Raw genomic sequence first — 13,625 nt, 5'->3', positions numbered from 1 at the left:
CCATCCCCCCTAACCCCCCCCCCCCCCGCATAGGTGAAGATTATGGTATGACCAGTTAGTTTTGTCTTGTTATCTGCTAGGGACATCACACAAAGGAGAGAATTGGAAAGGCGGGAACAGCTTGGGAGGAAATAATGTCTGTCATTTATTGAGCATCTACTATCTGCGAGGCGTAACATACATATAACCTTTAATCCTTGGAACAACATGACAAGGTACCTGTTATCTTTATTTGATGTATTAGTCAGGGTTTTCAGAGAAACATCTAATCATGTGTGTGCATGTGGCGAGAGAGATTTATTATAAGGACTTGGGTCAGGCAATGATGGAGGGTGAGAAGTCCCCAATCTGCAGGACTTGGTAAGCTGGAGGCAGCTGACGGTAGAGTTCCCGTCCGAGTCTGCAGGCCTGAGCACCGAGGAGCCACTGTTTCCATTGGAATCAGAAGGCAGGGAGAAGCCCATTTCCCAGTTCAAAGGTAGTCAGTTAGGGAGAATGCCCTCTCTTGGGAAGGGTCAGCCGTTTTGTACCATTCAAGCCTTCAACTGATTGGATGAGCCCCACCCTCATTAGGGAGGGCAACCTGCTTTACTCATGCTACTGATTTTAATCCACCAATACCCCCACAGAAACATCCAGAATAATGTTTAATCAAACATCTGGGCACTCCATGGCCCAGACAAATTGGCGCATACAAATAACAATCATACGAGGTGAGAAAACTGGCTTCAAGTCCTTCAGTGACTTGTTCAGCGTCACGCGGCTGGTAGGCACAGAGCCTGCACTCAGACCGGAGTCTGTCCATCTCCATCGTCCCGCGGCCTCCACTGACCGCCCTCATGAAACGAGGAGGCTCCAAGAGGGGGAAGGACTTGCGGAAGCTGCAGGGAATGCAGGTTCCGCAGGATCCCTAGGCTGCTCATTTTCCCACCACGTTGCTTTGGGAGACTTCAGCTTAATCTGTTTCACACGAGGCCTTTCCCCTCAGAGTGCTCAAGCACATCTTCAGTGCAGAGTCAAGAATTACCCCGGCAGAACGATGGGAGAGGGGGCAATCGGAGCCAAGAACCAAAAAGGCTTGGACTTCGTAGTGCATCACAGGACCGGAAAAAAGTCCTGTGACTAGGCCGACTGGGATTATGGTTGTCTCTTCTCTACACTATTTCAACATTTTAATCAGTGTATTTTGTAGAGACCTAGAGAACGTGCTTATCAATTTGAGGAGGCCTGCTTTTGTGAGGGGCTGTTAACGATACAGGGTTGGGTTGATTCGAAGCAGCCCCAGCCCCTCCTTCCCACACCCCGTCAGCGCTCACATCCCCTCGCTGACCCTTGGCAAAGGAGTAGAGGTTCAACAGCAAATCCTATAATTTTATTGATTTAATGTGGTACTTTAGGAACAGCTAGACCTTTACTTAGACCTAAACAAATTCTTTCAAACAACTTCTTAGGCTTGAAAAACTCCCCAACAGAAATAGAGTTAGCCTAAAAAAAGTTAGAAAATACAAATAAAGGTAAAGAAAATAAATATGACTAGAACTAACCACTGCTAATGCTTTTATAGGTATGCTTCTAGACATTTGTAGAGTTTACTCTTAACCAGGCTTCTAATCTTGTTGTCCTGTTAGTATAGCTGTGTGACCTTGGGCACGTCACTCAGCCTTTCCGAACCTCTCTCACCACGCCCGCCCCCACCTACAAAATGTCAACTTCAGATTCTGGTGGTGTTTAAATAAAAAAAAAAAAGAAAAAAGAAATTTGTAACAGTTCCTGGCTCATAGTAGGTGCTTGATTCAGATTTCTTCTGCTGACCCCAGGCTTGCTTTTGCTACCCCTTATTGTAGGGATGAGCAGGTATTTTTTTTTTTAAGAAGAGGAGGTCTGCTGACAGTTCACAGATCCAGTCACCACTCATGTAATGTGATGCCTTTCCTACTAAAATATAATGTTAACAGTTTTGAAAAACAAAACAAGTAACCCTTTGAGTATATGCACACTTTTTTTTAGTATATGTGCTGCCAAAGCAAGCACTGCACACTGTTTTTTAAAAAACCAGCTTCGTGTAGCTATGATGAGCGTAAGTGTCTTTGATTGCAGGGGGAGTGGGGGAGGGCGTTGTGCCTATTGCTCTGCCTCCTGAGAACATGCAATCTTGCTTTGAACAACTTGTGGAAATTACCTGGAAATGGCAGTAGGGAGCCCTGGATGGAGGGCTCCGTTGGTCGGCGTGTTGTCTGGTACACCGAAAGGCTGTGGGTTTGATTCCCGGGTGGGACGCGTACGGGAGGCAGCCGATGTTTCTCTCTCGTCGATGTTTCTCTCTCTCTCTCTCCCTTCCTCTCTAAAATCAATAAAAACATACCCTGGAGTGAGGATTAAATGGTAGCAGGGAGCCGATTCCTGTGCCCTACGGCATGATGTGACGTTGGGTCGCTGCAGTGGGTCACGTGTGCAGCCCAGCGGGTTGGTCTGCGTTGTCTGTTTCACAGGCCTTCCCCAAACCGGGTGAGCAGACGATTAAGTATGATTTCCTCCCCACAGCACGTCACCAGGCCCTGTGGAGGGGGGACATCTCAGCCCACCCCAGGAGCCCACTCTCTTCGAGTCCCAGGAACACAGGCCTTCTCGAGGCAGGACTCACCACTGACCACGATAATGTGGGACTTCAGGGCCCCCCACAAGACACCCTCACAGTCACAACCTACTCACGAGCAAGTTGAGCAAGAGACACAGGGCATGTGTGTGTGTTTAAAGGCAAATACGTTAGGGACCGATATTTAACAGGAGCATGAGTTTATTTCACCTTTTGAGGTTATAAGTTTGAAAGCCTGTTGTATAGAACTGGTTTAGATAAAGAGGTAAAGCACTTTAAAAATAATTGGCAGGACATGCGAGGGCACGTGGGGTGGTACCTTTGAAAGAGCAGGTAAGTATTCCGGAGCTTTGGAGCTCTAACTGGATGTACAGAGCCACCAGCCATGTTGCTGTGTGCAGCTGGGGGCCGTGCCACATGTCGTCAGTGCAGAGGCTGTGGTCGTCTGGGGGTCGGAGAAGCCACACACGAATAGCACACTTGATTCAGGAAATACCTGTAGTCAGTAAATATTCATGGAAGGATAAGATTGAGCCTTCATACCTGCCTTTTGCTCAGAACTGCAGAGCCGTCACAAGACAGCATTTGAGTTCTAGGTCCTGGAGTGACAGGCCTGAATAGCAGGAAGGAAAAAAGGGTTGAGCCCCAGAGGCCCCCATCCTCCTCAGTTGGAGATGCTATTCAGAAAGTGGTTCCAGTTCCGCGTAGACACCCTCCAGCTCCAGAGGTGCACCCACCTTCCCGCCAGTTGTGAAGCAAGGTGGTCTGGGTGGCCTTTGTTTTCTGTGTTCTTCCCAGTGCCAGACGGCCGCTCGATGCTCTTCCTACCTGCTGGGGACAGGCACTTCCCTCGGAGACCTTGGTGTTTCTCCAGCATCCACACTGAGTCTGGGCTCCGTCACATGTCCCCAGCCCGGAGACCAACCCTGCCTGCCCAGTGTCTTGGCTTCCTTGCCTCTCCCGGTCTGATCTGGCTGCCAGGCCGCCCTCACCGCCCTTTGCCTCCTTGGGCCGCACCCAGGCCACATCGCAAATAGCAGGTAGCCTGGCTACTTTGTGCCTTCTGTGTCTGTGAGGGAGCCCAGTGACTTTGCATCCTGGACACCTGGTGCTGTGTTCCTGGTGTTTAAACACAACCCCCACAGCCGGGCTGGCAGCCCAAGAACAGACTGTCCTGCTAGGCATTCAGGCAGCCCCAGGTGGGTAGAGTGGGTGTCAGGAATGCTCGTTGGACTAAGGCAGCAGTACATGAAGGTGAATTAGAAACACACGGCGTGGCTGGAAATATAAAGGAACTGACTCGGTGTCCTTCCTGGCTCTTAAAATAATTCAGCTCTTGTACTAAATAAATCTCATCTCACGCCAGGCAGGTGGGGAGAGGTGACTACTGGATGAGAATGAACTTGGAGGCACGTTGTGAAGGGGCTGGAAGAGGCCGAGGTGGAGCCCCTCTTTGCGCCCAGCAGCTTCCCGGGCGGTGGGCAGGCTGGGGGCTGCAAGGTGCCTGTTCAGGGCAGTGTTGCGCTTTGGCTCTGAGGGTTATGTGCTTGGCTGAGGGGTGGGGAGGGGTATCAACTCCCTGTCGCCCCCGGGGAGAGGGACAGCCCGGGTGAGCCCCCTCTGACACCCTCTTTGCTGTTTCCCTCTTTGAAGGACGGAGGCTGCACGTGTCCAGGAGATGTCGCCAAAGCCTTTGGTAAGGAGCATGGGGGAGGAGGGAGCTCCCCGTAGCTGCAGGGCACCACGGGGTGGGGACAGGGACGGGGAGGGATCGGAGTGAGGCAGTGGGAACTGCAGGGACGTTGCGGCCAGGCCTGAGTGCCCTCTCCCTGGATTTCAGGCCCAACTGGCACAGATTCTGGCATCGGTTTCACTCTGGCGGGTGGCAGAGCAGGCCGAGTTCCCGGGGACAGATCTAGGGATGCCATCCTGCAAGCCAGGGGTGGGTGAAGTCGCAGCTCAGACGTCACGGCTGAGAAGGCCCAGGGCGCCTGCGGAAAAGGACAGTACCAGGTGCGATATGCAGCCGCTGCAGGGAGCGTCTTGGGGGAAACCGCACAGGACGGCGGGCCTCCCAGCAGCAGTTTCTTACTGGACGCTGAGGAGCCCGCTCCCTGTGAGGGGGCCGCAGTGTCCAGCTGCGAGCCGGTGGGGCCGGCACCTGGGGTCAAGTCAGGGTATCCTGGGTTTTTCTTGGGAAAGCACTTGGAAGTCCATCATCTGAACATGCTGTGCCTGCCCCTTGACCTTTGCGAACTTTGGCTTTTCTCTGTGTCTGCATTCAGTGATTCTGTCCGCATGATTCTTCATCCCTGGTTCTGAGTATGTCCCATAGAATGTCTTGGGTTAGGCATTGGCTTAAAAAAACACAACCACTACTGGTAGTGACAAAAGGAAACATGGGTCAGTGTTCTCAGAGGCTGGGCTTGCAGTAACCCTGGAGACTGTCCAGGGGACAGAGCTCCAAGAGGCAAGTGACAAAGTCAGAGGCAGAGCAGGGAAAACACAGGACTCCAACTATTCTCACGTGCTCCGTTCCCCTTAAGGACTGTCGGCCAAGGACAGTTTTACTATTGATTTTTGAGTACCATCTTCATCCTGATGGGTGTGCCACTTGGGGCTCCCTGCTAATAGCACCCTTCCTGCTCAGCATGGGAGTTGAGCACACTTTAAAGTGACAGGTCCTAAAGAAGGAGCCTCATAGGTCACAGATCTGGACAACGTTCCTGGTGTCTTTTCCTCATCCATTCTCCTTCCAGTGGGTGCAGCCAGGAACCAAGCGAGCGTAAGGGGCGGGGACCAAGTTAGGGAAAATGTGAGTTCGGAAAGACCGTGAGAGTGTTCAGAAATAAAAGCAATGAGAAGCCACTTCAAAGTGCTGTCTGAGTGGGTCCGGGCTGTGTTCCTGTGTTTACGCCCGCTCCCAGGGCTGTGGCCCTCAGGCAGCCTGTGGGACTCCAGTTGTCTCGCTCCCTCATAGTCATGGCGGGGGTGGGGTGTCTAGGGGGCCAGCATGTGTGCTGGGGACCGTGCAAGGAATGGCCTTCAAAGCTTGTCACCAAGCGGAAAGGTCCTGTGGTGCCTGCTTTGCCTGACTGCAGGCCAGGGGCCCGCCCTGAACAGCCAGAGTCTTATGAATATTTAAACAACCAGATGGCAGAGATCAAGGCTGCTTTTCAGGGGTTCCTGTGCTTGCTCCCCCTTGTCCTTCATCCTTGTTACGTACTACATCTGCACCCTGGTAGCCTCGTGTTCTGAATGTGCACCCTCGCGAGGACTCACCCGGGAGGAATGGTTGGGGCGGTTTGTCACAGTCTGTGGCGGTCAGTGGAGAGCCTCTCTGCAGTTATCCGTGGACAGGACGGGACGTGGGGCTGTTTCTCTTTCTTCCACATACACGTTTTACTTTCTGACAGCTAGTCGCTCTGCATCTGCCATGTGCCATGCGCTGTGACAGACCCTGGGGACACAGCAGTGAGCCAGCCCTGCGGGGCCAGCTGTTCCCGGTCCTGCTCCAACCTACAAAGACAACTTCAATACCCCGGTCTCCTCTGTACTTAGCTGGGAAGTTGCATGTCATTAGGTGATTAATATGGGATATTATTTACTCTGGAAGTCAAATATTTATCACGACAGAGGTGAGGTAAAGTTTCACACAATGTATTGTCTCTACGTGCATACATGCACATGTTTAGATTTCTCGCCTTTATGCCCAGTCCCTAGAATAGGAGCTTCAGTCTGTTCTGAGGACTTCTCATGGTCTACACAGAGTGCGTGCCGAGAGCTCAGGCAGACCAGAGGCCTGATGGGGACATTGTAGAGGACTTACTGCATTAGGTATAAGATTGGACAGCATGCTCTCTGAAATGCTGCTCAATTTTTAATGTTTCCCTGATTCTAAAAGACTTAGACCATGGGAGGGTCATCATCGTTGACTCCTAAGGCCTGCCCAGTGTGTTAGCCGCCACCGTTCAGGAGGCCGCATGCGTCTCCTGAGTGTCCAGTGCCCAACTCCCTCCAAAAGGAACCCTTGTAAACTTTTTCCCAGGGGGAGAGGTTGAGCTTTTTTGTTGACTGTAGCTAGGAGGAGGCAGGGTGAGTTGGGGTAGCACTTGGATGTTTCCGGAGCCGACTTTCTCTGAGCTCTTTTCTCTGCTGCTTCCTTTTGTCCCCACGACTGGCGTTTAGGAGCCGGGGCGGATTTTGTCATGCTAGGAGGGATGTTTTCGGGCCACACCGAGTGTGCTGGAGAGGTGATCGAGAGGAATGGGCAGAAGCTCAAGCTCTTCTACGGGATGAGCTCCGAAACAGCAATGAAGAAGCACGCAGGAGGGGTAGCCGAGTACAGGTAAGGGGCGGGCGAAGGCTTCTCATTGGCGAGGACTCACTCACTTTTCTCCTGCTTCTTACAGAAACGGGGTGGAAGCAGGTCTCGGAGACTCTCGCTTCTGACACCCTCAAGTGCCATGGCAACGGGCTAGAAAACCTGTCGTGCTCTTTTTAATTAGCCCTGTTTTTTACCCAACTAGTATTTGTAGTGTGTGGGGCCTTCAAAAGGCAGGGAGACCATTAGTGGTTTGGATCGGGTTGGAAATGTGAGTAGGGGGGAAGCGTGAGTAGGTGCGACTACTACTCAGCCAGTCCCGGGGTGACGCTCCAGAATTCCAGGGCGTGGGCAGGGAGGGCACGGCCTTGGCCATCTGAGAGAGTGCCGGCCGAACTGTGCCCGCCCTCCGATCTCTGGCCCGGCAGGAGTCCCGGCCACAGGGATTGGGTCGAAGAGTGGGTCTGCCATCGCCTGTGAGACAGGTGTGGTCTGGGCCACGGCGTGGGGGCCGGGCCTCCTGGAAGGAGGCTGTGTTTCACCCATGCGGCTCACAGAGGGCTCTCTCTCACCTGCCTCCGGGCTCTGGCAGTTGACGCAGGCAGTATTTTTAGCCCTTTAATTGTCACTCATTGCAAAAAAGAGGCTCACTTCTTATCTTTCTTAAAAAATCCTTGATCCCAAAAGATAATTTGGCCTGTATTTCACTTCCATTTTCTTTTCTTTTCTTTTTAAATTTTTAATTGAATTTATTGGGGTGGCATTGGTTAATAAAATTATGTAAGTTTCAAGTGTACAGATCACTTCCATTTTAATTGTCTGCATGTGTGTTTTAAGAACCTTATGACAATGTATCCACGACCTTGCCCGGCCGCAGAGTCTGCTATTGCTTCTAATTGGGGTTAGCGCTGATGACAGGCCATGTGAGGGGGAGGGGACGGAGAGTGGTGGATCCTTGGAAGGAAGTCCCCTGTGAGAGAGCCAGTTGCCCCTCTCCAGGATGCCTCAGGCACTGGGATGGAAACCCGGGCCCTCCGAGGCTGACACCCTCCATTTCCTCCCAGTCTTCCCTACCTAACAGCTCATTGTAAGGTCCTGGGATTCAGATGCATTACATAAGGCTCAAGCCAATCCAGAGGTAAAAAATTAGAACCCGCCAGGGTTGCGGGCAGGTGGGCAGTGTGGGGTACTCCCGTGTTCTGTTCTTCAGTGGGGCACTGGGGGGCTTCAGTTCTCATTCTCTCCAGTCTTCTCCTCTTTTGGGGGGAACCTCAATAAAGAAGACAGCACCGTGTGGGGAAGGCAGGGTGGGAAAGGGGAGCAGGGGGCTACATTCACACCTTCACCCTGGCAGCCTCAGATGGTCAGGACAAGGGAGCCCTCCTTCCCATGCAGCCTGAGAACAGTGGCCTTGCCCCACACGGTCACTGATGGAGGGTGTTCCGAGGCTTGCGGAGGGGGGCAGGAGGAAGCGGGGCTGCTGCCTCAGTGCTACCCTGGACCCCCAGCCAAGAGCTCTGTCTCTACCAGCAACCACGGCGACTGGTCTGTGCGGCGCGCAGTCTCCCAGGGACTGGGCTGTCCGCGGAGCCCTGGTGACTGGGCGGCAGCCGGCTGCTTTGCCTGGAGTGCGGTCTTGCCCCCTGGCTGTCGCATCTGTTTTGGGTTCTAAGAGAAGCAGAGAGGGAAGCCGGGCCAGGCTCGGTGTGAACAGAAACCAAGGGCCGAAAGAAAAGTCATCCCCTCTCATTTCAGCTGGGTCTAGACGTAACAGAAAATGTTCAGGAGTATTAAGATTCAGTCTGGACTTGACTCGAGTCTTAGACAAGGAAGGGATGCGCCGAAGGAATCAGGACCTTAATCCAGAGGCAGGCTGAGCCCTGCAGGTTGTATCTGTCCGCACTCTGTCTCTTCTCCCCCCCTCCGCCCCGGCCCCCCCTCCCCTCTTCCACTCACTGTTTGCAGCCTCATCCCCATTATCTCCTCACAAGGATGGTTCTCCTATTTGACATTATATTTAATTAAGACTGAGTTACTTATGCTTTGCTAATTCCTTCCCAGTCATTAACCATTTATTTAGTTCTCACGCTGTCTGCGGGAGATAGATCAAAGTACCTTTGTTTTACAGATGAGAAGACTTGAGCGTTAACAATAAATGACTTGCAAAAGGTGCCATCACCAGTTAGCAGAGACGCAATGATGAGAAGCTGGGTAATTTCCAATAAGCACCAGGAAGGGCCCTGGGGCTTGAGAGAATTAAATGACAGTCACTGCCAGCGCAAGTGCATAGATGCTGGTCTGTGGTCACAGGGTGCAGTGACATGAGCAATCTTGCATGTGACCTGTGACTTGCTTTGTGATAGTGGCGCTCTAAGCCAGCCACTAGGCTAGCTTGGCCTAGGCAGTGGTTTAATAGCTGGGTTTCACCCAAGAATGTCTTGCATGTGTAGATTTTGGTGTATGAGAGTTAATGCCCTTTTGAAATTCTGTGTGGAGACCAACTAGGAATTGTTCTGGTAACAATCTGTTTAATTGTTACATCTTCCAGGTTGTCCGGCCCTTAGATGAGGGCCAGAATTTTACGTAGATTTGCGACTTCCTTCTGGCGATGCCTCTCCATTTTGCCATATGGGGACCTGACGTGTAGAATCAGACAGCGTTGCATGGTGGCCTTGTAAAGAGTGGGACAACTCAGCAAGGACAGTTAGATAATGTTAATGTTTGCCCTGTGGGCAGATAGGAATTTCTAAATATTCTTCTGAAAACAGGAAAGACACTCACCAAAGCCCTCAGGTCTCCAGCGCTCAGCAAGCCCTTAGCTCTCCGCCGGTTCCACCATTGCTGGGACCTCACCACGCGCAGGGCGGCGGGTGCAGGGAGGGAGCCGGGGGAATGTGTCCCGCAAAGGGCTGCCCTAGAAGGGCAGGTCGTTCGAGGGAAGTCGCTGTATCTTGTTGGTGGCGGTTCCTACGTAACCTGGTAGGGCTTGAGTCGTTCATTTTATCGGTGGTCTCCTCCTCCTCTTGGGTGTCCCGTTTGAAGACACTCGGGGTCTGATCTGGCATGCAGGAGCGGGGAGCTCCGGGCCGCTTCTGTTGGTGCGCAGACGAGGTGGTGGTGTCGGGTCCTTCTGGAGGCAACTCGCCAGGCCTGCTCTGGGTCAGCCGGCGATGGGCGTTCAGGCGAAGGCAGAGTAGAGGGATGAAGTTAGTTTCTGTAGGGGCAGAGTGGAGGCCCCCTGCTGAGAGCAGTGCCGTGGTGCAGGGTGGTTCGGCTGTGCTTCTCCCAGTGCTGCTGACAGACGTGCCTTTCTCTGGTGCTCTGAGTGGCCAGCAGTGAGGTCGTGCGTTTTGGGCGGAAGGGCCGTGTTTGCCTGAGAGGCTGGCAAGGTCAGCTCTGCATTCATAGCTGTGTGGGCCTGGGGTCAGAGGGCATTTAGCTTCCCGAGGGCCCCGGGGCTGTGTCAGGTGCTGAGCTGGGCATAACTCTGGCTGGGCTCTTAAGGAAAAAACCTGATTAAAAGGAGCACTTCCTCTTTCTTCCAGAGCCTCTGAAGGCAAGACTGTGGAAGTGCCTTACAAAGGGGATGTAGAAAACACAATTCTGGATATTCTCGGGGGACTGAGGTCTACCTGCACCTATGTGGGGGCCGCCAAGCTCAAAGAGCTCAGCAGAAGGGCGACGTTCATCCGGGTGACCCAACAGCACAACACGGTGTTCAGCTAACCTTGCGGATGATGTGCCGATCCTGCTCATGGAAGCTTCCACACACAACTGCGTTCACACTGTCTTCCTGTTACATCAGCGCCTCCGGATGCTCCTGAATGCTGGAATGCTGCCGCCTCCTCCCCCTCCTGCCGCCTGGAGGCTCTGGGGCTCCCCTAGTGCCTTTCGGGGGGCCGGGAAGCAGAGCACTGATAGGGTCAGTGGTCAGAGCCCAGCTACCCAGAGCCCATAACCTCATTGTTAAAACTAACACTCTTACCTTTTTCTTTTCTTTTTAAAAAAGAAAATGGTTTCACTTTAATATAATGCTGTTATCTTAAGACTTACTTGAGTCCTGGAGTTTGCATTTTCAGGTACCGAGTTGTAGGTGAAGCTAGGGTTTGCAGTCTCCTCCCCAGACATGCTCGTGGCTCCAAGTCCAGGCCCAGGGGTTGGTGGGGGGTGCAGTCAGAGCACCGGGCATCACCCCCCTCCAGCCTGTTTGCTGGAGAAGAACGACAGCACAGATGGGTTTGAAGAATTGGTTTCCTGTGGGCACTCTTGATGCGTGGTGACGTGTTTTCACCGTCTTTGCTACGCGTGCTTTTGGGAATAGGTCATCCATCTTTCCCTGCCAGTTTGGTGCTCCTTTTGGGAAGTTGTCCCTGTCCTGGTTTTTCACCTTCATTTTGTTTCCTCCTCCTCTTCCTCTTCCTTTCTGAGTCCCAACCTGCCAGGCTGGCCTCTCTCTTATTATACACTCATGAAATTCCACAGGATATTTCATTGAAAGGTTATCCACCAAAAAAGTAGCAGGCAGAGTCCCACTGAGAAAACAGCAAAAACCTCGACTGGCAGTTTCCTAAAACATTGGTTTAAAATACAGTTAAAACTGTTCCCTTGTGGTGACTGACTTTGAAGCAAGGACCACACGGTGCTCCTGGGTGACGGTCAGCTCACTGGTAACACCGGTGTTTCTAGGGGAAAGGACCCATGGCTGGGCAGGCGCTTGTTTCCACCGGGGGCGGGGTGGACGGATGGCGGCTGGCCGCTTTTGAAGCGTTCCTTGAGGAACAGGACTGGCAGGTGTACGCATTTACTTCTAAAGAAGCAGACAGAGGAGTTAAATTTTTCTCTGAAAATGCAAGCCATGGCCCTTGAGTAAAGGAAGGGCCACTCCAGTACGAGGGCGAAATGATTGCCGGGGACACGATAGGAAGACTCTGACCAAACCATCACACACTCCCGGAACTAGAGGCCCAGTTTCAAAGATTCAGCAACTCTAACTCCATTGTAACCCATTTCTCCCGCTATCCATTAAGAATAATCCTTCTAGAAACACGAGTGGCTACACCCTTGAGACGTGAGGGTCAAGCGGATGTTTAATGCCGAGCAGGACGTGGGGCTGTGCCGGAGGCTCCCCGACCTTTCTGTCTGCTGCCTGTGTGAGGCGTGAGCCCCCGCCGCGCCTCTGGGAGACACGATAGACAGCAAGCCCTGATGTTTCTTAAAGTTCCTTTATTGGGAAATAAGGGGGAAAGGTGACGGAAAGGAGGATCTGAAGGAATCCTTAAAATGTTCCAGCAGGAATCCGTAGTAAGGGGCTGTTAGCCGTGGCCCCTCAGGCTGGGCTCCTCCTGGGCGGCACGTACGTACTGCCAGGTGGGGCGGGGCCGGGGGGCGGGTGCCCGTCGGCCTGCGCGGCCCCCCGGGCAGCCCTCTGCAGTCCTGTCTGCCTGCGCTGCCTGTCTCCCCTAAAGACTGCAGGCTAGCTCTTGGATCCCCCAAAATCAACTGAAGGCAGGTCCCGCACTCATCCAGTTTTTAGGGAAGTGAAAGCTGAGTTCTTGAAAAAGCCACATACTCTTCTGAATCATTTTGAAGCAGAGGCTTCACAAAAAGCAGCACCTGTAAGGCTGTCACCCCTCTCTGTGGCCAGTCCACCTCTGCCTCCAACAGGAATGGGCCTGGGGGCGCCGCAGGGGGGCAGCCCTCAGACCCGCTGCGTGTCATACAGGACACGGACAGACGCAGCGCCCCGCTGCCCACTGCAGGCCCTCCGGTGAAGCAGCGGGGAGGTGGGGAGGGGAGGAGAGCCAGCGCACTGGGTGCCCTCCCCCTGGGGGCTCAGGCGGTGCACTTCACAGTCTCCTGCCTTTCCCACGGCGGGTGGAGCAAAGGTTTGTCCCTAATTGTGTGACCAGTCCAGATAAGTCTCGCAGCCATTGGACCCCACGCTTGTCAGAACCATTAGCATCTAATATGAGAACAGGGAAGGCAGCGATTCAGACGGCTGCCCCAGCCTTGCCCCCCGCACACAGCACGTCCGCCCAGACTGCTCTGGAGGAGGAGGGGGCCGTGGGCAGCTCTTCCTGTCCGGGCCACGAGGCTCTCCTCACCGCTGCTGGTTTAACGCACGTTCTTTCACACACTAACATTCACGGCGTGTGAGGGCCTCAGCTCCTAAGTCCTGAGAGTACGGCCCTGGTGAGATGCCCCCGAGCACCTTACCAGGAAGACAGGAGGAGAGTCACCCTTTCCTCCCTGGGCTAACCGGGCACCGAGAGTTCTCTTCCACCTCTGCAGGACCTCACAACTGGAGGGATTTCATAGCAACACACGTGCGTGGCAAACGTCACACGGGTCCCTCCTTGAGGAGTTACTTTTCTGGGGCAACTGCTGAGCCGCGTGTTTCGGAGATGGCACAGTGCAAACGTGGGGTGTAGTACTCTTGACACACAGGGGCCCCTCCATGTGCCAGGTACCCCCTGCACGTTGAGTTTCTAACAGGCATAACTACCAGAAACACAAGTGAACTTTCTGCCTTCAGACCACTAACCAGCTCATAGTAAAACTGTACCAAATGTATCGGTAATGCTACAGAAGCCCACCAAGCTGCCAAATGCTGCTGAGAAACAATTCTCTTGTAAACACTGGAGTCCAGGTAGAAGTCAATGAACTGAATGAGACAAGACATCAGAGGTCATCTCCGAACCTCATCAA

At 53.2% G+C, this 13,625-nt stretch overlaps 1 protein-coding gene across 4 annotated transcripts in view; it reads left to right on the top strand.

The window, feature by feature from the left end:
- Window positions 1-10,949, top strand: part of GMPR (guanosine monophosphate reductase) — a 41,251-nt gene extending 30,302 nt beyond the window's left edge. For 2 of the 4 annotated variants that reach the window (XM_054591868.1, XM_054591869.1), the window contains exons 7-10: window positions 2,542-2,715; window positions 4,247-4,289; window positions 6,782-6,941; window positions 10,463-10,949. In XM_054591868.1, the coding sequence (XP_054447843.1) occupies window positions 2,542-2,715; window positions 4,247-4,289; window positions 6,782-6,941; window positions 10,463-10,643 (558 nt within the window). In that variant the 3' untranslated portion in view covers window positions 10,644-10,949. The remainder of the gene's footprint in view (window positions 1-2,541; window positions 2,716-4,246; window positions 4,290-6,781; window positions 6,942-10,462) is intronic. The other 2 variants (XM_054591871.1, XM_054591872.1) reach the window with 2 other exon arrangements.
- The last annotated feature ends 2,676 nt before the right edge of the window (window positions 10,950-13,625 follow it).

Source organism: Pteronotus mesoamericanus, unplaced genomic scaffold (assembly GCF_021234165.1).
Source record: "Pteronotus mesoamericanus isolate MK-2021 breed Mesoamerican mustached bat unplaced genomic scaffold, CSHL_Meso_final scaffold_31, whole genome shotgun sequence".
In the NCBI taxonomy this organism is placed as follows: domain Eukaryota; kingdom Metazoa; phylum Chordata; class Mammalia; order Chiroptera; family Mormoopidae; genus Pteronotus; species Pteronotus mesoamericanus.
This window is presented reverse-complemented; position numbering and strand designations above follow the sequence as displayed.